Below are 26,218 nucleotides of genomic sequence, written 5' to 3' on the forward strand. Positions count from 1 at the left end.
AATAATATTTTAGAGGCCCCTGGGTGGCTCAGTTGATTAAGTGTCTGACTCTTGGTCTCAGCTCAGGTCATGATCTCACGGTTCATGAGACTTGAGCCCCCCATCTTGGGCTCTGTGCTGACAGTGAAGAGCCTGCTTGAGATTCTCTCTCTCCCTCTCTCTTTCTCTCTGACCCTCCTACACTTGCTCTCTCTCAAAAAAATAAACTTTAAAAAAATAAAAAGCTCGTTTAAAAAATATTTTATCACTTTCATAATGATTAAAATTATTAAATTTTATTATTGACTTTGGTTTAACTCGATAAATGTACACAAGAACCTATGAAGAAGACAATACTGTTATCCCATTTTATAGATAAAAAATGGTTAAAATACATAAGGGCTCAGCAACCTGCCCAAGGTCACAAAGTTATTAAAGTGGTAGAAAGGCAGTATTAGAACCCAGGAGTCTTGACTCCAGAACCACATACCTGATCACTCTGCTGATCTACCAGCACTAACTCTTAACCTACCATAGCAGAAAAACAACAGATGTCTAAATATTTTCAAAATCAAGAAATCACAGAGAAATTTTATTTACAATATGAAGATAAGCAGGAAAAAAAGCCAAAAGGGTTGAAAGCCTTTGCCTCTGCAGAGTAGGATTAGTGCGAAGGACAGAAGGACTAGGGGAATGCTCTTAGTAACTATGTAAGAAGTATTACTTTGCTTTAAAAATCAGAACTTTCACTTTTAAAGAAAGAGATAATTAAGACAAATGTTACATACATCATAATTTTGCATGAGTCTAGATTTTAAAAGTGGATCTAACACAAACTAACACAAGTGTCTTGTGTGATAGAACACTTCAAGGTGTAATTCAACTATACTATTTCTATTCTCACAGTATACAGACTATAGCTTATTACATTACCTACTCTAAAAGAACCACTATATTAAAATCAACTGAGAACATTTATTTTACTTACAAGATGCATTTAGTTGAGAAAGTCACTGAAAAATCAGTTAGCCCTAGCAGAATGCAAGACAACTACTGTCTTTTTAAATTAGTTCCAAATATAATAAACTCCTTAAGATAAAAAAAATTAATCACGTTCAACGCTCAACAACTACAACATAAATACCTTCTAATTTTCAAGTGTAAGTCATGTTAATGCTATACTTGGTCGGTCATCTTTTCTTTCTACTTAAGCTCACTTCCTGGGTGATCTCAAATAGCTTCATGACTTAAATACTATATACCCCCTAATTTATCTCCTATACTGAACTTTTCCCTGAATTCTAAATTTAGATATCCACCTGTCTTCTGATATCTTCAGTAAAGAGGTATCTCAAAGTCAACAAGTAAAATGCATAAGGACATGATTTTTGCAATTTGTGATACAATTATGTAAGAATTACTCTTTGAAACCCCACTTTTCAGAATCTACCTAACAGTAGACCACAAAATTCACTGTGACACTATTTTAATAGCAAAAATTTTACAACAAAGCAATTTCTATTGCTAGGCAATTAGTTGAACAAATTATGGTTGTGTTCACATAATGAAGTACAATGAAGCCAGAAAAAAGACTGAGAGATCTATGTTCTTTCTGATTTGAATTTGACTCTAAGGTACACAGTTTGTTTTTTTTTAACATTTATTTATTTTTGACACAGAGAGACAGAGCATGAACGGGGGAGGGGCAGAGAGAGAGGGAGACACAGAATGGGAAGCAGGCTCCAGGCTCTGAGCCATCAGCCCAGAGCCCAACACGGGGCTCGAACTCACGGACCGTGAGATCGTGACCTGAGCTGAAGTCAGACGCTTAACTGACTGAGCCACCCAGGCGCCCCTAAGGTACACAGTTTAAAGAAAAAGAAAAACAAGACACAAAACTAGATATATAGTATTTCACCTTTTGTAAAAAGGAGAAGAATATATATAATTCTTATTTGTTGATCTTATATCTATTTCTTACACCTTATCATACATATGTCATATATTTTTCTTATCATATATAAACAACTAAACAAATCCAGAACTGGAACGTTTAAAAATCTACTACATTAGGCTCTTAAAAAGTATGCACAGCTGAAGCAAACACAGAAAATAAATATAATTTGGGGGGGCACCTGGGTGGCTCAGTTGGTTAAGCGTCTGACTTTGGCTCAGATCACAATCTTGTGCTTTGTGAGTTCGAGCCCCATGTCAGGCTCTGGGTTGACAGCTCAGAACCTGGAGCCTGCTTCAGATTTTGTGTCTCCCTCTCTCTGTGCCCCTCCCACTCATGCTCTGTCTCTGTCTCTCTCTCAAAAATAAACATTTAAAAAAATTTTTTTAAAGAAAAGAAATATAATTTTTGAATTTAGGTGGGGAGTCCATGTGGGTTCACTACCCTGTATCTCTTTGGTGTGTCTGAAATTTTTATTAATTAACAAATGGGAAATATAATTCGAGATACATCAATACCTTTCAATGGCTTTCATTTCACTCACAAAATACCAAATACGTTCATGACCTGCAAGAGCCTACACAATCTAGTCCTCCATTACTTGTCTGGCTCTATCTATTCCTTTCCCTGTCACTCTTGTTACTGACCTTCTTTCTGTTCTTCAGGCAAGTCAAGAGCATTCCTACCTCAGGGTCTTCACACTTGTTCCTTCTGCCTGGAATGTTCTTCCCTTAGATAATGGCATGGCTTACTCCTTTCATTCCAATCCCTATTCAGTTTCCATGGTCTCAAAAAGGCCTTCCCTGACCACCCTAAATGGCTGAAGAGGTTAAGCTGCAAGCCCAATTTCCTTTTCCATGACTTATTTTTCTCCATTATCACTTCTCACTTCCTAAAATATGCTTTACTTATTCTCTACTTATTATCAGTCTCCCTCCTCTAGAAGGTAAGCTCCACGAGGGCAGCCCTTTCTGTATGTTCTCCTCTAGCACCTTTACCCAGCCTTGCACATACACATTAGGAAACTTTAAGAATACATCAGGGATCGTTACGTCTTATGAACCCTAATTTTCATTGCCCACATATATGCAGTGTAAACAGCACCTCCCTTTTGTGACTTGTCTCATTTACCCTGCTTATAGTAGCTCTTATTATATACAACTTTTAAAATTTAAAAATGGTAAAATTCATCAACCTTTTCCTTTAGAGGTTGTACTTTCTGTGACTTGAGAATTTGTTTCCCACCCTGAAATCATATCATGATTTCAAATACTCTCTTAGAAGTTTTTAAGTTAATCCAAATAGTATTTCAGTTTATGGCATGAAACACAGACCTACTTTTATTTTTTTCCATATGGATAACCAATTTCCCCAGCATCATTTAATAAGTAATCCATCTTTACTCTGACCTGTGATATCATCTTTCATGTAAACTAAGTTTCCCGTGTATAAGTATCTGCTTCTGTTCTGTCGTGTCTCATTAGAGTATATGCCTTATCTGGGACAATTCCATACAATTTTAATTACTGTAATTTTACAAGAAGCTCTGGATAATACTAGGGCAAGTCACCGAAGCAAAGATGGCTGCCAGCTACCGTCCATTCTCTATCTCTCCTCTATCTAGAAATGGAATCAACTTCCCAGATTTAGCTTGAATGGCCACTTGGCAGAACTAGTCTCAGCTTCCCTTGTAGCTATGTATGGCCATGTGACTGAAATCTGGGCAATGACATGTGAGTAGAAGTCATTTGTTTGCAACTCTGGATCACATCCTTAAAGAGAGCTGCTTTCAAAAAAATAAACAAATAAATAAAAGAGCTACTTTTTCCCCTTCCGTTCTGGTGACTGAAGGTGGACATGGAACTTCAAACATGCCAAGGAACACAACACCTTAGGGCCCATCACAGGAAGACAGAAGCAGCTCAACAAGTAGAATCACCCACCTCTATCCTATCAGCTTAGCCTTTTACATTAAAAGAGAAAAAACCTTTCTTGTTCAGTCACTTGATCTCTGATAAAGCAACCAAATGAATATTTTAATTAATATATACCCACCTCCCTACTATGTTCCTTTACTTCAAAGCTATCTTAGTTTATTCTTGGCTATGTGCTCTGCCATATACATTTCAGAACTAACGTGTACATTCCCTGAAAATTCTTGTTGGGCTTTAGGTTAGAATTGCATTAAATTTATAGGTTAATTTGGAGAGTACTGCCAATTTAAACATACTGTATTTCTACCCATAAAAATTATTTATCTCTTCATTTACATATTTTCTTTTATGTCTGTAGATATAAAGCTTTTTTATTTTCTCCGTAAGAGTCATACACATCTTTTGTTCAATTTGTTCCTGGGTATATTACAGTTATCACAATACTCTAAGAATCTTCTTTTATTGCATTTTCTAATTGTTTGTTGCCTATTATATATAAAAGTGTGCCTTATTTTTATATAGTGATCTTGTATTAATCAAATTTATGGAACTCTCTTAGTCTAGTAACTTGTTTATAGAGTCTCCTGGAGTCTCCTGGATTTTCTACGTAATCAATATCACCTATGAATAATATTAGCATTATCCCTTCCTTTTTAAACTTATACTTTCTATTTCTTTGTCCTGGCTTACTGTACCAGCTAAGATCTCCAGTACGAGGCTGAGTAGCAAAACTCATGCTTTTAATATTTCATCATTAAGTATTTGGTTTATTACCTATTTTTGACATATGTCATTTATTAGGTTAAAGAAGTTTTTTTTATATTCTTAGTGTAAAAGCTTTTATTACAAATGATAATATATTTTATCAAATGCTTTCCTGCTTCTATTGAGATGCCCACATGACTAACATGGTAAACCTTATGAACAGATTCACATGCAACATTCCTGGGATGGTCCAACTTGTCATATGTTCGTATGTTTTCCTCAACCATTGCAGTATTTGTTTTGCTAACACTTACATTTAGATTTCTAACTAAGATTCGTATGTATTTCCCTCTCGTACTGTACTAACTCTGGTTTGGTATCAAGGTTATATTTTAGTCTCATTAAGTAAATTGGGGGGATGTTCCATTTCTTTCAGGCTCTGGAAGTTTTTATAAGGTTGGGTCCTTTTTTCTTTGAAGACTGAATGGCAATTGCCTAAAAAAAAAACACTATGATTAATTTAACTTTTCTATTAGTTTAAATTATACTGTTCTCTGAAATTGTCCATTTCATCTACAACTTCAAGTTTATCATCAAAAAGTCATGAATACTTTTAAGATTTTTTTAAAGCTCACTTGTAAGTGCAATTATACCCCTTTTATAAGCCTAACATTATGTACGTGTGGCTTCTGTATTTTGTCTTTAATTAACCATGCTAGAGACCTATCTCACACCTTCCAAAGTACTGGCATTTTGGTTCTGTTGATCTTTACTGTATTGTTATCTTTGTAGTCATTCCTTCTTTCTACTTCTCTGAGCTTATGAGATAGCTCTAACTTCTTGCACTCAACGTCTCCTCATAAATTTTCATTCTCTTTTTTTCTAACGTAAGCATATATGGTAGTGACTTTATTTTAACGGCTACAAACTCTTTGGCACTATCCCCGTGAAGACTCTCCTCCCCTTGAACCCAGGCAGGCTTGTAACTGCTTATATGCCAACACAGTACAGCAGAAGTGACACCAAGTACCTCCTTCTAGGTAGATTAAAAAGTCACACAGTATCTACCTTACCTGTTAAGTATTGGCCACCATATGAGAAGTCTATGACTGTGAATCTACAGCTCTAGTTTTCAGTTCCTGTTTTTGTTTAACGGCTTTGATACATAATTCACCGTAAATGCCAACCTTTTAAAGTGTACAAGCTTCAGTGGTTTTCAGCATATTTGCAGAGCTGTGCAACCATTACCACTGTCTCATTTCAGAGCATTTTCATCACCCCAAAAAGAAACTCTGCACCCCTCGGCAGTCACTCTCCATTCCCTCTTTCCCTCAGCCACTGGAAACCACTAATCTGCTTTCTGTCTCTATGGATTTGTTTATTCTGGACATTTCATATAAATAGAATCATATAATAGGTGGCCTTTTATGTCTGCCTTCTTTCACTTAGCATGTTTTCAAGGTCTATCCACATTGTAGCATGTACCAATACCTTACTCCTGTCTATTGTTCAGTAATACTCCATGATATGGATATACCACATTTGGTTTATTCATTCATCACTTCACGGGTATTTAGGCTTTTTCCACTTGGGTTATTATGAATAATGATGCTATGACTATTACAATACAGGCTTTTGTATGAACATAAGTTTTCAAATCTCTTGATTACACACCTAGGAATAAAATTTCTGGGTCATCTGGTAACACTATGTTTGACTTTCTGAGGAAATGCCTAACTGTTTTCCAAAGTGGCTGCAGCAATTCACAATACCACCGGCCACGTATGAAGTTCCGATTTCTCTACATCTTCATCAACACTTGTTATTGTCTTTTTTATTTTAGCCATCCTACGGGGGAGCGGAATGGTATCTCAACATGGTTTTGATGTTGCATGTCCCTGATGACCTTCTGTATTTTTAATACTGATGGTTCCCTAACTTTTATCTGGGCTTAAAAATGCATTTAATTTTTTTTTTAATGTTTATATACTTTTGAGAGAGAGAGAGAGAGAGAAAGAGTGAGCAAGCATGTGTACCACGGAATGTAGGCAGCCCTGGACAGAAAAGAAAAGGAAACAGACTCTCCCTTCAAGCCTCCTGAAGAAAAGCTTGACCTCAGCCCAGTGAAACTGACTTTGGACTTCTGGTCTCCCAAACGGTAAAAGAATAAGCTTGCGTTGTTTTAAGCCCCCAAAGTTGTGGTAATTTGTTACAGCGCTATAGGAAACGAATACAGATTTTAGTACCTGGAAATGGGGTGCTGCTGTAACAAATGTGTAATGTGTGCTAGTGGCTTTGGAATTAGGTAACGGGGAGAAGTCTGAAGAATTATGAGCAGCATGACAACAAAAGCCTAAATTGTCTTGAGAAATATTTATTGCCTTTTAATAGAAATATGGATTCTAATGATGATTCTGCTAGTGAAGACAGAAAAAAATAAGGACTGTAGTAGGAAAAAAAGCCTATACTGTCTTAGGTCTAGAACACCTAATCAGCCATAAAGTGACCACTGTAGAAACAAATGTTAAAGGTGCTGCTGGTGAGAGGTCAGAAGGAAAGGAAGAGCGTGTTACTGGAAATGGGAGAAACGAGATCCTTGTGGCAGAGAGCTTGGCTAAATCGTGTCCTATAATTATATGGAAATTACAACTTGTAAGCAATGAACTTGGATATTTAGCTAAGGAGATTTCAAAGAAAAGTGCTGAAAGGGGGCCTGCCGCTTATAGTAAACCTTGGGAGAAAACGGATAAATTGAGAGAACTTATAAGCAAAAAGGTGCCAGGGCTTCATGATTTGGAAAATCCTCAGCCTATCCAGATTGTAAATTATGCTAAAATTAAGTACTCAATGTCAAGAAAGCATGCTCTGGAGACAAAGCCAAGGGTGTAGCTAAACAACCTTTTGCCAGTGCCTCAAAATGAACAAATTCAGTGACACAGAGGGCTCTCCAGAGAGATTAGACATATGACTCATGGATCTCCCCTGCCATCTCAGTGAAAGCCAAGTACGGAGATGGAATTATCCAGGAAAGAGCTGTGGAGAGGCATGTTGTCTAAAGGAACGAATCCCCATGACATAATGAGAAGACTCATGAGGTTTTTGAGAGTATATATAATCACTGCCAGCTTGAACTGAAAGGGTCAAGAAGACGAAATGAAAGACTAATGGCCTCCCCAAATCCTACAGGCAGAAAACCAGTGCAGACATATGCTACCTTCCGAGAAAAAGGAAGGATGACTCCAAGGGTACAGTCTTAAACCTAAAAGGTAGACAGCCTCAGACCTCAGGCTGAGTTTTATTTCCAGGCCACGAAACTTACAGGTTTTTCCCACATGCATTTCAAAATTGCTTAGTACCAGTGACTCCTTTCCTCCTTCCATTTTCTCACTTTTGGGGTGGCAACGTCTGTAACTGCTATCCTATGTCTCTTCCATCGCTGTATTTGGAGAGCAGGCAACTTGTTTGCTAGTTTCACAGGTCTGCAGATGGGCAGGAATTTTAAGCCAGGATGGATCATACCCAGAGTTTCACCCATACCTGATATAAACAATTTTAGATGAGGAGTTAATGATATTTAGATGATGTTTTGGACTTTGAGTTGATAATACAACATAAGGCTTTGTAGATCAGGGTGAGGCATTTTGATTTTATTCCAGGTATAATGGAAATCCACAAAAGTGGACATACATTTAAAACCTGATTTAATAAAAACCTGATATAGATTTAATACATGTAAACCTGATACATACATATAATATACATACACACACACACACATATATACATACATATATTTTCTAAGTTTGCTTATTTTGAGAGAGAGAGCCTGCGTGCAAGCGGGGGAGGGGCAGAGAGAGAGGGAGAGAGAGAATCCCGAGCAGGCTTCCTGCTGTCAGCACAGAACCCAACAGGGGTGGTACTTGATCCCATGAACCACGAGATCATGACCTGAGCCAAAATCAAGAGTCAGATACTCAACTGACGGAGCCACCTGGGAGCCCCTAAACCTGATTTATACTTACATCATTGGTATGTACTGTAAGGAGATAAGAGTGGAAGCAGGAAAACCTGTCAGAAAACTACTACAGTTGTGTAGACAAGAAAGATAGGAACCCAGGCTACAATGATAACAGCAGGATGGAAAAAAGAGGATGGTTTAAAATTCTGAAGGCAGAAATGGCAGAGCTGGCTAATATATTAAATGGGAAAGACAAAGTGAAATATGCAGCTATTCCTAAATTAGGACCTGAGCAACTGGATAGACTGTTTTTTATTTGCTGAGATGGGGAAGATTGAGGAAGGTATGGACTCACGTGAGAAAATCAAGACTTGCATTTTCGACATGTCAAGTTGTTGTTCTGACAGACATCCAGATAGAAGTACCAAGTAAGTAGGGGATGTAAGACCGGGAGCTCAAGGACAGCTTGGATGGATACATTTGTGTGGCATTTAAGAGAAAACTAAATAAAATCAAACAGAAGGAAAAGATGGAAAAATGAAGTAAGCCCAGGACCAAACTCTGATAACCATTCTGGTATTTGAAGGTCTGACAGAAGAAAGAAGCCAGAAAGGAGACAGACAGCCAAACAGGTAAAAAGAAGCTGAATATGTCATGAGAGATGCCATTTTACCAGAATCACTGATACTAATTACAATTATTCTACTTTATTTAACCTCCATATCCTCTACTCTATGAAAGTCCAGCTTAAAGTGCAAAAGCTTTAGCTCTGAGCATTAATTTTGAAATATTTAAATATTTATGGAACATCCATCCACTGAGATAGGGCGCTATACTGGATGTTGAGGACATACACAGAGATTGAGACACTTTTTTCATGACATGGCTACTGTATAATTTTTTGAAATTTTAATCACATACTTAAAATTCCATAGGAAAGCAGGACAAAGTGAAAAAGCTGGACTATTATAATGGAGAGAAATCTGGGCAAGGCATTATGTGGATAGGAATCGAGACAGCAATAAAGAGTAAAAGAAGAACCATAATAAAAAGGTACGTTCAGACCATCATCTATCCCATCTGTACTCTTCTCTCCACTGCAGCTTTATGTTCCCACTGTAGTCACAAAAGACCCTCTGAGCATTTATCTTCCTCTCTTCTAGCTGTCTCTATTCCTGTCTTGATCCTCATTTCTCCTAACTCCAGCTTTAACAGCTTTTGATTCCAACTGCTTTGTACGGTGTCTTCTGCTGTCCCGCCAAATAAATTCTGTGTTTTAAAAAGTTTTGGTGGGACAAGGTAATAACTGTAAAATTATTTACAACATCTTCAGAATTTCTGGGCTAATAGATTATAGAAGAAGATTTCAAAATGTTGACCTAGAGGAAGAAAACAATGTACACATTTGTCCCCTCTCTCTCTCTCTCATTTTAGGTAAGAAGTACAAATCAACAATGATGATAGCACGAACCCCGTAATAAAAAAATTTGAGATTTCGGGGAATGGACTTCGATTTTCTCCTTTGTGTTACCAGAAGAAAGGTAATATAAACTACACTTTAATCAAGGAAGGAGACTGTTTTTAAATGGACAGCAATCACAGGCAGTGACACACAAACCATAGCATGACCACGTCAATAATGTTCACACAAATTCCCCTACAAAGGATTATAAATTGCTTTCAACTCTAAACAAGCTGAGGCTTTCAGACATGTTGAAGACTTACTGAAAATATGCTCAATTTTCCTGGCATGCCAGTAAGACTCACCTAACACAAATACTGACACCGCCTCAAACCTCCTTAGGGTGAAATATTAGGGACAAAAGTGCTGCTAGTTGGCCAGACACGGGAGGGCGAATTCAGTTTTTAAGAGAGATGTAAGAAAAATAAAGTCTCCCAAGCTTCAAAATAGAAAAGAGTATGGAATTTATAAGGATTTCCTCCCCTGACCTCCCCAGGTATACCTTTTCCTTTCCTCACAGCACGTCACCGATCTGGGATTACTCATGTGTGTGGGGACTCCCAAGGTTCTCCTGATTCTTCCAAATCTACAGAATACCTGATTCCTTTCCTCCCACCTAATAACTGAATTACCTTTCCTGGGGCCACCTTGTTGAACCACCCAGTTGTCAGGTGGCTCCTTCTAAGGAAGCATAGACAGTTGTTGGTGTCAAAGGATGTTGTGGTCTTTGGACATGATCCCGATTTGAATTTCAACCAACTCCTCACATCTCTCTGATGGGGTACAGTAATAGAACAGAAGTCAATGGGAGATCAGCATGCACTCAGATTCCAGATTCTGAAAGGGAACAAAAATCAAACCCTCCATTCTTTGCCTCGGCACCATGTCTAATAACCAACATGCTAAGAAACCAGGCTTTATCAGCCCAACAAAACTAAACATAAAGTAACAACTCTCAATAACCACATAACAAACAACAGGTACTTTATGAATGCTTAAGTCTAATAAAAATAACAAATTAATATTTTTAAAATTTTGTAATGTTTTTATTTTTTATTTTTGAGACAGAGAGACAGAGAGAGAGAGAGAGACAGAGCACGAGCAGGGGAGGGGCAGAAAGAAGGGGAGACACAGAATCCGAAACAGGCTCCAGACTCTGAGCTGTCAGCACAGAGCCTGATGTGGGGCTTGAACCCACAAACCGTGAGATCATGACCTGAGCCAAAGTCAGACGCTTAACCGACTGAGCCACCCAGGCGCCCCAAAAGTTAATATTTATTAAACTGTATACTTTCTAAGTCCAAATCATCTAACATCTCACTAAAATTTAACATACACTGTGAAGTGTCCATTTTGTATCTGAATATCCATGCAGAGGACTGACTTACCTTTTCTAATACAGATAAGTTCATGTACTCCACAGGTTCTTTCTCCACCTGTTAAAAAAATTTTTGTTAGAAGTTAAAAAGAGGACATAATGTGAATGTGACTATTACAAAGAACTGTTTTAAATTAGCTTCTACCAATGACCTCAGGGAAAAAAGTTTACTAATTTTCCTTAAACTCAGCTATATGATAACTTCATATTTGGAATTTTCCCGAACCCATAAATTAAGATCTTATAAAGTCTTGGAATGAAGACACTTCATTCAAGTATGTTATTTTTAAATGGCAGTCTTCTCAAGAACAAATATCATATCGCCATTTCCTAAGTACCTCTTCACACCATCTAGAAAAAACACCGTAGGACCCACTTTTGTATTTGAGGTTTAATATATATAGGTAAGTTACTATGGAGGGACCAACCTTGTAAAGACACTATAGTTTATCACATATATGGTATAAAATGAAATGTAACCTTTCCCCATTCTTCAGCTACCCACTCTTATAAGTCTGTAAAAAGATAAATTTAAAAAATAGGATGATAAAAACAAATTTAACCAAAAGCTTACTTTGAGTATAATTAATATAAAAAGTATTCTATCATAAAATTAATATTATTGGTCACTGTAGAAATAGATACTCCTTCATTCTGAAACAGAATGCCCCTACTTTAAATGAATGTAAGCTAAATGAAATTTTGTAGTGTTCTATATATGCATGACCTTATAATTATGCTGTGAATTATGTTTAAACTTTGCATAATAGAAATATTAAATAATTTAATCTTAGCTCATTACAAAAGTTAAGTTATAAGAAACAGAAATATCTTACAGCAGTAACATGAGGTAAAATCCATGATATCCACTAAAAAAAGTAGGTCATCTGAGAAGCAAGTTAAAAAACCAGAAAACAGTATTTCTATTGCTAAAGTAGGTTAGATCTACATTCTAATTTGGTTGTAACAACGCCATGTTTGTGATTATTACCAACACTATAGACTAATCACCAGTTATCAGGAAGATAGACTTAGCAAGAAGAAACACCTACCTTAAAGCTCTGATTATAAAATGCCTATTATTCAGCAAATCTCAGCGTAAATACATTGGGTCCTTGCTAATTAGAATATTACCAATGAGCAACCACTGATTACCTGCTGAAGGGCAAGAACAAGCTGTAACTGTATACCACATATCTTTAATATTGAGAAGACACTAGTCAAAAACTAGAAGGAGAATGTTTACCAAATTACAGAAGAAACTACTTTCAAGAGATTTGGAAGAATCATGTAACAACAATAAAATAACTATACTGATGCCATCACTGATGTTTTCACAGGCTACATAAAAATATCTTTTATATGGTCATTAAGGCCTATTCTCCAGAAGATAACACCTACAACTTAGTCTGCCTTATGTACTTAATTCATGTTCATAAGACTGTACTTGTTAAAGCCTGTATTTAAAACCAGACTTTCAGGGCACCTTGGTGGCTCAGTTAAATGAAGCATCCGACTTCACTCATATCATGAACTCACAGCTTGTGAGTTCGAGCCCCATCTCAGGCTCTCTGCTGTCAGCACAGAGCCCACTTCAGATCCTCCGCCCTCCTCTCTCTCTCTGCCCCTCAGCCCTCTCAAAAATAGACATTAAAAAAAAAAACAAAAAACCAGACTTTCCCCCATATTTAATGCAAATCGGTTAGGTTTTAGTATACACATCTAATCTCAAATATAAGTGCATAGTTTGTACAGCCTAAGTGCTAATGGTAACATAAAACTATTAACAGTAACATAAACTATTAGAATCTAAGACTTTTCTCAAAACTATAAAATGACAATGACAGCTAACTCCCACTTTTAAAAGTATTCGATTCATCTATATCAAATGAAAGAACTTCATAAATAAAAAGCTAAGTCAAATAATTACTATATTTTAAATTTACAGCCAATAGATAATTGTCAAATGTGTCAAAGTAGCACAAAAATCACATAACTAGAAAAAGCAAGACTGTGCTCTACTCTTCCAGATATTTGTCCCAAAAATTCTAACCAACAAGGGAGATCTCAGTGATGTACATGTGGAAATCAAGAGCAATCACTATTATTACTGAAATGGAAAGGAATATTAAGGACAAATAAATGCCAGGCAATAAAGTAAAATTTAGGAAAAAACAAAAAAAACCCTCCCTTTTAAAAGTACAAAAGAAGACGGGGCGCCTGGGTGGCTTGGTCGGTTAAGCGTCCGACTTCAGCTCAGGTCATGATCTCACGGTCCGTGGGTTCGAGCCCCGCATCAGGCTCTGTGCTGACAGCTCAGAGCCTGGAGCCCGTTTCAGATTCTGTGTCTCCCTCTCTCTCTGCCCCTCCCCTGTTCATGCTCTGTCTCTCTCTGTTTCAAAAATAAATAAACGTTAAAAAAAAAAAAATTTAAAAAAAAAAGTACAAAAGAAGAAACACAGAAAGCTAAATAAAATTTATTATATTACTGGACCATGAAATCGATATTCCTTTGGTTTTCAATCCTTTTTGAGACCAGTAAGAGTGTTTAGGAAAAAATATGCATTCTATATGCTAAATATGTATGTTTTAAAGTATGTGTTTGGGAGTCAAAGGCTTAAATACTTTTTCAATCAGAGATAGTGAACTGTGTATAAACTTTATGCCTTGTTTTAAAATCTCTAAAAATAAATCTGAAAAGTTTCAAAGTGAGTCAAATTTGCAAGCAAAAGGCAAGTCATTGTAGGCATAGCTTGACTTAGATATGGTGGCAATTCAAAAAGTGGTTTACTGATTTTAAGAGTATAATGCATAAGGGGAATGATTCTTTGAGGTAGATACATATGTATATATATGTATGTGTATATACATATATAACAAATATGTATATCAAATACATAGAAGAATGATTATTTGTATATCAAATACATAGAAGAATGATTATTTTTATTCAGCTATTATTGGCATATAACACTGTGTAAGTTCAAGATGCACAAGCTGATTTGATACATTTATATATCGCAATGATTACCACCATAGCATTAGCTAACACCTCTATCACATTACATAATTATCAGTTGTTTGTTGTAGTCACAATTAAGATCCAGTCTGTTAGCAATTTTTAAGTTTATAACACAGAATTGCTGTCTAAAACCACTATACTGTGCATTAGATCTCCAGGACTTATTTATCTACAAGTTGCAAGTTTTTTCCCTTAAACATCTTTCCAATTCCCCCACATCTCCCAGACCCTGGTAACCACCATTCCATTCTCTGTTTTTACAAGTTCAGCTTTTGTAGATTCCACATTTAAGTGGTACTATACACTATTTGTCTTTTATTTTTATTTTTTTGGATTTAAAGGAATTTCTTTTTTTTTCTTAATATGAAATGTATTGTCAAATTGGTTTCCACATAACACCCAGTGCTCATACCAACAGGTGCCCTCTTCAATGCCCATCACCCACTTTCCCCTCCCTCCCACCCCCCATCAACCCTCAGTTTATTCTCAGTTTTTAAGAGTCTCTTATGGTTTGCCTCCTTCCCTCTCTGTAACTTTTTTTTCCCCTTCCCCTATGTCTTTTATTTTTAATGTTTACTTATTTTTGAAAGAGAGGGAGACAGCATGAGTGGGGGTGGGGCAGAAAGAGAAGGAGACACAGAATCCAAAGCAGGCTCCAGGCTCTGAGCTGTCAGCACAGAGCCCAATGAACCCACAAACCATGAGATCATGACCACAGCTGAGGTCGGACACCCAACCTACTGAGCCGCCCAGGTGCCCCACTACTTATCTTTTTGTATCTGACTTATTTCACTTATGCCTTCAATCAAGGCATTATGCCTTCAATCAAGGCAATAATGCCTTCAATCAAGGTCCATCCATGTTGGCAGGACTTCCTTCTTTTTAGGTCTGAGAAATATTCCATTGTATATACATACACCACATTTTTATCCATCCATCAGCAGATGGACACTCAGGTTGTTTCCTTACCTTAGCTATTGTGAATAATGCTGTAATAAACACAGATACCTCTTCAATATATTCTTTTCATTTCCTTTGGATACATACCCATTTGTGGCACTGCTGTATCTCACGGTAGTTCTATTTTTAATTTTTTAAGGAACCTCCATGCTGTTTTCTGCAGTGGCTGAACCAATTTGGAGGAATGAGTACTTAAAGTAATAAATTAGCCAATCTCTTTATTTTTTTTTTAATTTTGTTTTAATCTTTATTTATTTTTGAGAGAGAGAGAGAGTACAAGTAGGGGAGGAACAGAGAGAGAGGGTGACATTGAATTTGAACGAGGCTCCAGGCTCTGTGCACAGAGCCTGACGCAGGGCTTGAACTCACGAACCACGAGTTCATGACCTGAGCTGAAGTCAGACACTCAACCGCTCAACCGACTGAGCCACCCAGGCACCCCTAGCCAATCTCTTTAGAAAGAAATGTCTTCTGTTAAAATGAATAATTATCCCCCAAATGAACTCATATAAATAAAAATTTTCACACATCAAATTTACTTCAAAGACATAACAATAATGAAGACTTGGGAGATCATAACAGAATGACAGAATATAAAAAGGCTAGAAGTCAGAAATAAAGTTGTCTAGCTCAATCCAGATAAACAAACTGAACCACTAAACGTTAAGTAGAGTTGCCCAGGGTCACTAGTTTATTGCCAGAAAAAATAATTAGTACACTAGGGTTAATACAGTAAGAAATTTAAATATCAATTTTTCTTCACTTTTACAAATAAAATAAAAACTATGTAATTGTTTTCTAACCCTTTCAGGTAATTAAAGTACAAGTCAGTTTCTCAAAACTATTCTTGGAGATAATGCCAGCATTGCTCTTGAAATAATCATCTCAGCAACATGGAAATGAGAGATAGAAAATGACAAGCTTAGTCAAAGTTACCATCTTTTCCCTCAGGCAAACCCATGTAGGAGCATAATATAAACTGGCAGAATCCTCTACAATTGGCGTTAAGTACATAGTGTAAGAGGAAATAGATGCGTATGGGCACACACACACATACATACATGCTGCGAATGTGCGCATGTGTGTGTTTGTGTATGAATGGACACATGATTGAGAGTGTGCCTGGGAACTAGGAATTTCTTTTTAAGTGGAGACAAGGTGGGTGATAGGGACTTACAAAGTATGTACTTTTCCATATGCCTACATAAGGAAAATATGTGGGGAGCCTGGGTGGCTCACTTAAGCCTCTGACTCTTGATTTCCACTCTCTGGTCATGATCTCACGGATTCATGAGATCAAGCCCCATGTCAGGCTCTGTGATGACAGCACAGAGCCTGCTTGGGATTCTCTCTGCTGCTGCTCTGCTTGTGCGTGCGCACTCACTTGCTGTCTAAATAAATAAATAAACTTTAAAAAAAAAAAAAGAAGGAAAATATGCAGTGATGCTCTAGTCCCATCAAAATATGGCCAGGCATACAAAAATGCAATTAAACCCAAAGATTTAGTCCATTGAAAATGGATCTAGGAGTCCTTTCTGAAATTGACTTTATTTTGTCTACCATGTTAACTTTGACCAATAACCTAAGTCACTACAATTTACGGGCAATATTAACTTCTCAAACAGCACAAGGCTACTTTAGAAATACCTTAAATTCTACCTTATCTAAAGATCAGCAAAATACATGCATTAAAGTGGTCAAAATTAAATTAATGTCTAGCTTACACTGATAAACTCTGTTATAGCTAATTGTTATAGCTATATATAATAAGCATGAAATGTTAAATATTTCCTGTTAATGTTGCCAACTACCACCTTCCCCAACCAATTTAACTCATTTAGACCACAGTCACTAATCTATAGACACCTTTCAGTTTTAACCCTAATTAAGTTATTCAAGGAATGATACCAATTTTGGTGCCTAATTGAAAGCACAGTATTATGGAAAGACCATGGTTTCTGAATTGAGTCAGGCTTCAGTTTTCAAGTCAGCATCACCTAGTATTGTCTTTGTAAACCTTGTGCCTGTAAGAAAAAATAAAAATAACTAAACACATTTGTAAAGTAGTAATAATAGTTAGCTCCAGGATGGAAAATAGCTTTCCTATCCATATACCAATTCTGGGCTATTAAAAGTAGCTGCTGGCATGGGGTGGAGGGCAATGTTGAGAAGGATTCTGAAACAAAGTTGATACTTGGTAGGGAGATGTTAAAAAGACACTTGAAGGAAACAGATGACTGCTACAGGAGAAAGAGAGAACAGTGCCATGCATTTGCCGTCCACACTGTGATAATGGATAGATGATGCCTAGCCCATGGTGAGCACCAAAAAATGTCAATCCCCTTTGCATTCCTCACAAGGACAAAACTCAAAGAAAACTTAGACTTATGCCTAGAGACAGAAAAGATTCTGTATGTTTTCTTCTCTTCTACAGCATTAGTTACCAGTTAATTTCAAACACTCTCCTGTGTAAATATTCCAAAATAAACATTAATCTTCTCATACTTCTTAACTTATCCTCTTTTTAGAAATTTTCTTAAAAACAACAACAACAAAAACTTTTGGGCCTCCAATCCTCTGGGAGTTATCCTCCCAAATTGGAATTCTTTTGTTTTATTTTTTATTGTTGCTATTCAATTACTAGAGTTAAAATAATCTGAATAAGTATTTTCTCTCTTTTTTTTAAGTGTTTATTTATTTATTTTGAGAGAGGGGTAGAGAGAAAGAGGGAAGAGAGAGAGAATCCCTGTCTCTGCACTGTCAGCACAGAGCCCAACACAGGGCTCGACCCCAGGAACCATAAGAACATGACCTGAGCCAAAATCAAGAGTCTGATGCTTAACTAACTGATTCACCCAGGCGCCCCTGAGTAAGTCCTTCCTATATTTACTTTTACAAACTCTTTTTATTTATAACATTCCTATACCATAGCCTAAGTTTTGAGACATATATTCGGCACAATTCCAGCATCACACAGAACAACCAAGTGTACCTCTTTTCATAACAATATCTTAGAGTACTTTATAATTTGCAAATCTTGCTAAGTACAGTATATCTTTTCATCCATATAAGTTCCTATAAATTTATTCAATAATTTTTTTTCCAGGAGGTACAAGTTTATCTTATAAAAGTAAATTTATTGTTCACAAACATAACCCATTTTTCCTACTTCTGAGCCACTTTTACTTCAGTTTTTAAGTTAGTTAAGTTTTTGACTGTTTAGATGCTCATTAAGATAACACCATAAATCCCTGAATAAGTATATGCTCAAAAAAAAGGGAGCATACTACTGGGGAGCCTGAGTGGCTCAGCTGGTTGAGCGACCAACTTTGGCTCAGGTCATCTCAGTGTTCCCGAGTTCTGTGCTGTAGCACAGAGCTCGCTTCAGATCCTCTGTCCCCCCTCTCTGTCCCTCCCCTGCTTGCAGGTGCACACTCACTGTCTCCCAAAAATAAATCTAAAAAATTTAAAAAAGGTATTCTACTTAATTTTCTACTTAAAAGAGAACACCTGTGTTTTGACTACTGCACCAGTTCACTTGTTAAAATTACTAATATGCATTATTATATTAGTAAGTTCAAAATGCTGAAGATAATTTTTCATTAAAATCCTCTATCTCCTGATGACTCCTAATACAGCCTTACAACTGTAATGTTCTGAATGTACATATGGATCTTAGAAGTTTGTTTTTAAATAACTTCCTAAATAAACAAATTCCTGATGACAGTTTGCTGCGTTGTCACTATTTCTTCCTTCTTAAAAAAAAAAGTCAATCAAGGGTTCCAATTTTTTAGGTTTCAATTAAGATTTTACTACACATACATACGAAATATGTACATAATTGTCTTATTCAAGAGTCTAGAATGTTTCATTGACAGTAGTTTGTTGAATCTGATGTTCTCCCCCACAGGCTTGTCACGTTAGGTATAAACTAGGTAGGACTTGGGAGTGGAGGAAAGAATGAAGTCAGCTAACTGGAAATCTACGAAGACAGTCTACTATGCTACTACACATATGCTATGGACAAACACTACAATCACTTTAAAGAAAACAATAACGCAAGCAGCATTACTCAACAAATAAATAAGCCAACATGTGGTTCTCTAGCTTTCTATGCTGGCCTGTGCCATTGTGTTCTAACACTACCTAAACCAATGAAAAAAGGAAATGTTTCTTAATGCAACTGTTTCTCTAATGTTCCCTAGGTTTTTCTAATTTGGTTTAGTGAGTTAGGACAGAAACCTTAAATACACTGTAAATTATTCAAGAGTAATTACAGAGAGAGGTCTCTGAACAAACATACCTCACATCTAAACATATCCTAAATCTCTGCAAAACATCAGGAATTTTATACCTGCCGAAAGTCAAAATATCCCTTTTAGGAATATCACTGATTAAACTGAACTGTAAATCCTCCAAAAATAAACTGCTCGATAAACTGTCTCATTCTGCCACAGACTGTAGACAGGCATGACTTTCTATCATCCCCCATTACATCCTAATGAGCTCTTACAATAACATGGAAAGCAGGAAAGGAGTGTGATGTTCTCCCTCAGGACTTGTAGCAGAACGTGTTTGTATTGGGATTTCTTAATTCGATACTTCAAAAGTCCAAATTCTGCCTTGGAAATCTTAGAGTCACAACAAACCTTCAAAAGCATCTCAGAATTGTACTGATGATTAAAAAGTATGTATGTGGAAGTGTGTGGTAAACGACAAAGTGCCTTATGAATAAAAGGTATACACACACACACGCATACACACACAGATTCTTTCTAATATAGTCTTCTTTTATAACTTCAAAAAATGTTACCCAGAGAGCTAAAGTAGCTAAAGTTGATATACAGCACATTAACAACAAAAGTGAGTAATTTTACCTCTATTTTGATAATCCTATGGAAGTCAGAAAAATGTGGAGTGAGGGAAGGAGGGGCATAGGTCAGATCATTAAAGGCCTGCTCTAACCTGAGGTTTTAAATAATTTATATGTTACAAAGATAACTAGCAACAGTTCAGAATATGGGTTGGAAGGAACCCTAAAACTGGTGCTAACAAGAATAGCTAGGAAACTAATACAAGCCCTTTAATGAGGGGGAATAAACTAAAGTATAAGCAGTAAGCATCATAAATTCGTTTGAGATGTAGACTTGGCAGGACTTAGTGATCAACAAGATGTGGGGGGGGGTGAATTTTAAGACAAGGTTGATTTCCAGATTTCTATCTCAGATGTCTGGTTACTTAAAAATGACACTCAGATGGTAAATTTGCATAGAGTGGGGATACAGAAACTGGATGTGGTGGCTGTGATGACAACTTTAGGACATTTTGAATGTCCCAAACTAAATATTTTGGATTGTTGTGGAACACCCATGATATCTAGCTACTATCTGAAAATATAAATTAGGAAAACTCTGTGTGCTTTTATTAACAGTGCACTTTTATTTGCTTTTTTAAAGTCTACTTATTTTGGGGGGGGTGGGGAGAGCACAGAGTCTGATACAGGGCTTGAACCCACCAACTGTGAGATCATGATGTGAGCTGAAACCAAGAGTCAGATGCTTAACCAACGGAGCCACCCAGGCGCCCCAACACTTTTCATTTTTTTAAGTTTTTATTTAAATTCCAGTTAACATACAGTGTAGTATTAGTTTCAGGGGTACAATATAGTGACTCAACACTTCCATACATCGCTCGGTTCTCATCACAAGAATTAATAGGGCACTTTTAATTTACTGCTCCAGAAAGCTGAACTAGAAGGACTAGTAGATAGACAGAAGTTAATGAATGGCAGATTTTTGGTCAAATACATCTGGGAATCAATGTAATCAACATCTATAATTTACAGAATTCCATTATAACTATTCAAAAAATATTTGTGGATTATATACTATACTCAGATACTGTGCAAAATGTAAGGAGTAAAAAAATGAAGAAGATATTACCTTCTGGAATTGACAGGAAAGACAAATTATAAACAAGTGATTACAAAATTACTCAATATGTGCAATTACAGCAGTATGGAGAGAGGATGAGAACAGGATTAAGAATGGAAACGCAGGGGCACCGGGGTGGCTCAGTCGGTTGAGCGTCTGACTTCAGCTCAGGTCATAATCTCATGGTTCACTGAGTTTGAGCCCCGCATCAGTCTCTCTGCTGTCAGCACAGAACCTGCTTCGGATCCTCTATCACCCACTCTCTCTGCCCCTCCCCTGCTCTCTCTCTCTCAAAAATAAATAGAAATATTGAAAAAAAAAAAAAAAGAATGGAAACACAAAGAACATTAGGCAAAGAAGATGAAGGAAAGACTGAGAAGTAATCAAGAGAGAGGAGAAAATTTCCTAAACACAGGAAATGGTTAACAATGCCAGACTGACAAAGGCCAACATTACAAGAATTAATACACTGGATGAAAACTATAGGTCTTGATAGGCTAGAGCAGACCAATGATTCCCAACATGATTACCACCAGACCTCTAGGGTAACAATAAGGATCTGTAAACTATTCAATATTTCAAAATGCTTTCTCAAAATTGTACTTTAAGATAGGACTAAATTCTTTTTTTTTAATGTTTATTTATTTTTGAGAGAGAGAGAGAGAGAGAGAGACAGAGAGACAGAGAGAGAGAGGAGGGCACAGAATCCAAAGTAGGCTTCAGGCTCCAAGCTGTCAGCACAGAGCCCAACATGCGGCTCAAACTCACGAACCATGAAATCATGACCTAAGCTGAAGCTGGACACTTAACTGAATGAGCCACCCAGGCACTCCTAGAACTAACTTCTTTACCTCTGACTGGAATTATATTAGATCAGTGTGGTAACACCATCATCGTATATTTGTCTGAGTCCTGACTAGCACTTACTTTCTGATAAAAGGAGGAAGTGAATGATTACTTAGTATGTACAGTATGGGTTTTACATAAAGGAGGAAATAAAAGTAACCCTCAGTACTTAAAAATCTAAATTCAAGGGCTAAAATGTGGAGCCAGAGCTAGGAAGAATATGCTTAACAGATACAAATGATCTGTTCTTTGAGTCAAAACACTGGTTTGCTATGCAAGGGATGGAAGACACCTGATGTGAAAGAAGTCCAGGTGAAAGAGACTCTATGGTTTTGGTTCATTTCAACCTCATCTCGAGCCAACATACAATTCCAAAAAGGCTATGCTAATATTAAGCTACATTAATAGGATTATGCACAAGATAAGAAATGGCAGAACAGTTTTAAATGTATGCTACTCAGCAATGCATCTGGAATGGATTTCATTTCAAACTTTAAAACATACATACAACTATACACCATCCAGAGGAAGAGCTGGTTATTCTGTCTAGAAAGTGTTCAAAAGTTGTCTTCAAATGGCAGAAGGGATGTCATGTATATAGGGAATAGAGGGCTTTTAATTTATTGCTCCAAACGGCAGATCTAGGAGTAGTAGTTAGACAGAAGTTACTGAATGGCACGTTTTTGGTCAAATTCAAAGACCTCATGAACTGTAAGAATTATACTTCCACTTGGCAGACATTGTTCAATGTCCACCGGCACATGAGTTCAATAAATTCATCCCCATTGAGTGTTTTTATACAAAAGATGATTCATCCTTTGTTGTTCACACCGTATTGTAATTACAGGACTAAAATTATCTGTCTCCCCAACTAGAACATGTGCTCCTTGAGGGAAGGAGTGCAGTCTTAGTCATCTTTATGGCCCCATAGAGTCCTGCACAGAACACTGAGTACAGCTAGTGCTATTAAGTCTGCTGAATTAACAGGTGAATGAAGGGACTGAATGTTTTAAGAACCACTTCATTGGGAAGAAGGTTGAATGAGATGCCCCCTTGGGCCACTAAAATCCTAAAATGTCTCTAGTACAAAGCCATCATCCAGAGTTCATTTTACTTCATAAAACAGCATGGGAGGGGTGCCTGGGTGGCTCAGTTGGTTGAGCCTCTGACTTCAGCTCAGGTCTTGATCTCGCAGTTCGTGAGTTTGAGCCCTGCGTCAGGCTCTGTGCTGACAGCTCAGAGCCTGGAGCCTGCTTCAGATTCTGTGTCTCCCCCTCTCTCTGCACCCCCCCCCCCCCCCCGCCCATTCATGCTCTGTCTCTCTCTGTCTCAAAAATAAATAAACATTAAAAAAAATAAAAAAAATAAAAAAAAAAACAGCATGGGAATGTAATTTGCTGGGGTGGAGGGTGCCGGGGGCAGCTGGTGGCTCAGTTGGTTTTAAGTGTTCGACTACAGCTCAAGTCATGATCTTGCGGTTCATGAGTTGGAGCCCCATGTCAGGCTCTGTGCTGACAGCTGGGAGCCTGGAGCCTGCTTCAGATTCTGTGTCTCCTTCTCTCTCTCTGCCTCTCCCCTGCTCAAGCTCTGTTTCTCTCTCCCTCTCAAAAATAAATAAACATTAAAAAGAATTAAAAAAAAAAAAAGTGTTCTGGTATGTAATAAACAGCACAGTTAGACTAACCTGACCTGACATCTTTATTTGAAATGCTAATACTAACTTTAGTCTCTATACCAAACTAGAAAAAGTATAATTTCCAATCTTTATATTAAGAAGACTTTGACAAATGTTTAAGTATTAAAAAACCGATGAGAGTATCTAAAACACAGAAGAGGGGCGCCTGGGTGGCGCAGTCGGTTAAGCGTCCGACTTCAGCCAGGTCACGATCTCGCGGTCCATGAGTTCGAGCCCCGCGTCAGGCTCTGGGCTGATGGCTCGGAGCCTGGAGCCTGTTTCCGATTCTGTGTCTCCCTCTCTCTCTGCCCCTCCCCCGTTCATGCTCTGTCTCTCTCTGTCCCAAAAATAAATAAAAAACGTTGAAAAAAAATTTTTTAAAAATAAAAAAATAAAAAAAATAAAACACAGAAGAATCTCTAGGAGAATTTCAAAAATCTTGTTCTTTAAACATACTAGTAGTAAAAGGCAGAACAAAATGCCATCAGTTAACATAAAAAAAGGAATCAATCACATTTAACTGTGGGGTAGGAAAGACTGAGAAAAAGAGGAAAAACTAAAATATATCAAGAAATTACAAGTTACAAGATCAGATCCAGATGCTATTATACCTTCCGCATAAACCTTTTTAGCTTTACCACATCATTAAGAAATACTACCACAAACTGGTTGGGGAAATAAAGTACAAAACATTAATCAGTGGATTTGGTTGCTGGATTTTTAACCTCTAGTAAAAAGTACAATAAGGAAAAGAGTTTGAAAGTACCACTCTGGGTAACAGAAATATCAAAGGTTATAAAATAGATCTTGTTCCCAGCGCTATCCATCGTTTTGGCTAAAGTAGCTATTTGAAATGTGTGAATGTGTCTGAAATGTGTGTCTTGCATATAGGTGGAATCTCTTAAATAAGCATAAACGCAGCTAAAGTTATTTTGGAGGATGCAGGATCTGACAAAAAGGAACCCCCAGAGCTGTATGCTACTGGTGATTAGTCAGTCACCAAGATGGGAAGTGCTCTGAAAAGTTTTGTTTACGAGGAACACACATAAAATCTGAGCTAATGAGGATACAGCCAAAGGTACCTCGAACATCTGTACAGATGATGTGAACCTGTACACACGGACGTGCACCCAGGTAAATTTTACAAACTACTTTCACGATCTGAGTTAAGCTCAGAAGGACACAGGCTGGAAGATGGTGCAGTCTTTCACATAAACATCCTAGCCGTGTGATACTAATTTTCACAATATCCTCCTCAAAAGCAAAGCAAAATACAGACACTTCCAAAAACATGGAACAAGAAGAAAATACACTCTGATGGCAACTACCTCATCTGGCTAGGTGGTAAACACCAAGTATCTCGAAAATAGGAGTGTTGTTGACAGTAACACTTAGTGGACTGATACACACGCAGGATTCTAAGAGCGTGCGTTTGTTATTTCAGATGTATTTACTTCTCTTTCCCAGAGAAAAAGCAGTTTTGAGTGTTAGGGGAAAAAACACTTGAGGAAATTAACTTCATCCCAAATTTCCTAGCCCCCTAACAGCAGCAAACAGAGGGGAATGGACGAAGAGTGCGGTCCAGCGTCAGCTCCAGAGCAGGGACTAAGAATGGTTAGGACTGGGACAGCAAAACTGGACTTCCAGTTTGGTAGCAAAGCGGGTACTTGCCGGAGGAGGGGGTACGGGGGGTGGGCGATGGAAGGGGCTAAGCCCCGCGGTCCCTCGCTCCCCGGGCCCGTCCCGCGGGGCTCTGCAGGGCCGCACCGGAGCCCCACTCGGCGCCGCCAGGCACCGCACCTGTCAGGCGCACCGGCTCCTCGCCGCGCCGGGCCCCGGGCCGAGGCCGACTGGACCGCCAGGGCCGGAGCAAGTCGGGCGGACCCGCGGCGCCGCTCCGCCCACCCGTCTCCCGAGACGCGGTCTGGACCCCTGCGCCTCCCCAGCCGGCTCCCCTCCCGCAGGCGAGCGCCCCACCCGCGCCACGGCCTCCCGGGCGCCTCGGAGCCCCGCTCCCTGGGCGTTCCCCCTCCTCCCTCACCGCGGCCGGCCTCCACTTACCTTCAATCGCCATGATGTGCTCGCCATGGACCGCACCAACTGGATGGCGGGGGCGGCGGGCCGGCGTGCGGGCGGAAGACGCACGGAGTCCGCCAGCCAGAGGGGCGGGGCAGGCCCCGCAAACGCCCGGCTGCGCAGCCCGGAGGGGAGCCGCGGGCGGGGCGGGCTGGGGCGGGGCGGAGGAGGGGCGCCCCGAGCGTCCGACTGCTGGCCGCCGAAGAAATGGAACCTTCCCGGGCTGCCGCCGCCGCTGGCGGCACGTGCCGCCGCCCCGCCCCCACCCCGCCACCCCCACAGCGCCTCGCGCCGGGATTCAAAATAGGTGCCCAGTCTGGGGAGCCCCGGCACCTT

General features: G+C 38.4%; 1 protein-coding gene across 2 annotated transcripts in view; it reads right to left on the minus strand.

Annotated features, from left to right (window-relative positions):
• Positions 1 to 25,905, minus strand: part of SYT14 (synaptotagmin 14) — a 220,733-nt gene extending 194,828 nt beyond the window's left edge. The window contains exons 1-2 of one of the 2 annotated variants that reach the window (XM_042925887.1): positions 25,868 to 25,905; positions 11,381 to 11,428 (exon numbers count right to left, since the gene is read on the minus strand). In XM_042925887.1, the coding sequence (XP_042781821.1) occupies positions 11,381 to 11,428; positions 25,868 to 25,880 (61 nt within the window). In that variant the 5' untranslated portion in view covers positions 25,881 to 25,905. Of the gene's footprint in view, positions 1 to 10,624; positions 10,830 to 11,380; positions 11,430 to 25,867 lie in introns of those variants that run through there. The other variant, XM_042925888.1, reaches the window with a different exon arrangement.
• Positions 25,906 to 26,218: the final 313 nt, after the last annotated feature.

The sequence above is a fragment of the Panthera leo genome, chromosome F3, assembly GCF_018350215.1.
Source record: "Panthera leo isolate Ple1 chromosome F3, P.leo_Ple1_pat1.1, whole genome shotgun sequence".
NCBI lineage: Eukaryota > Metazoa > Chordata > Mammalia > Carnivora > Felidae > Panthera > Panthera leo.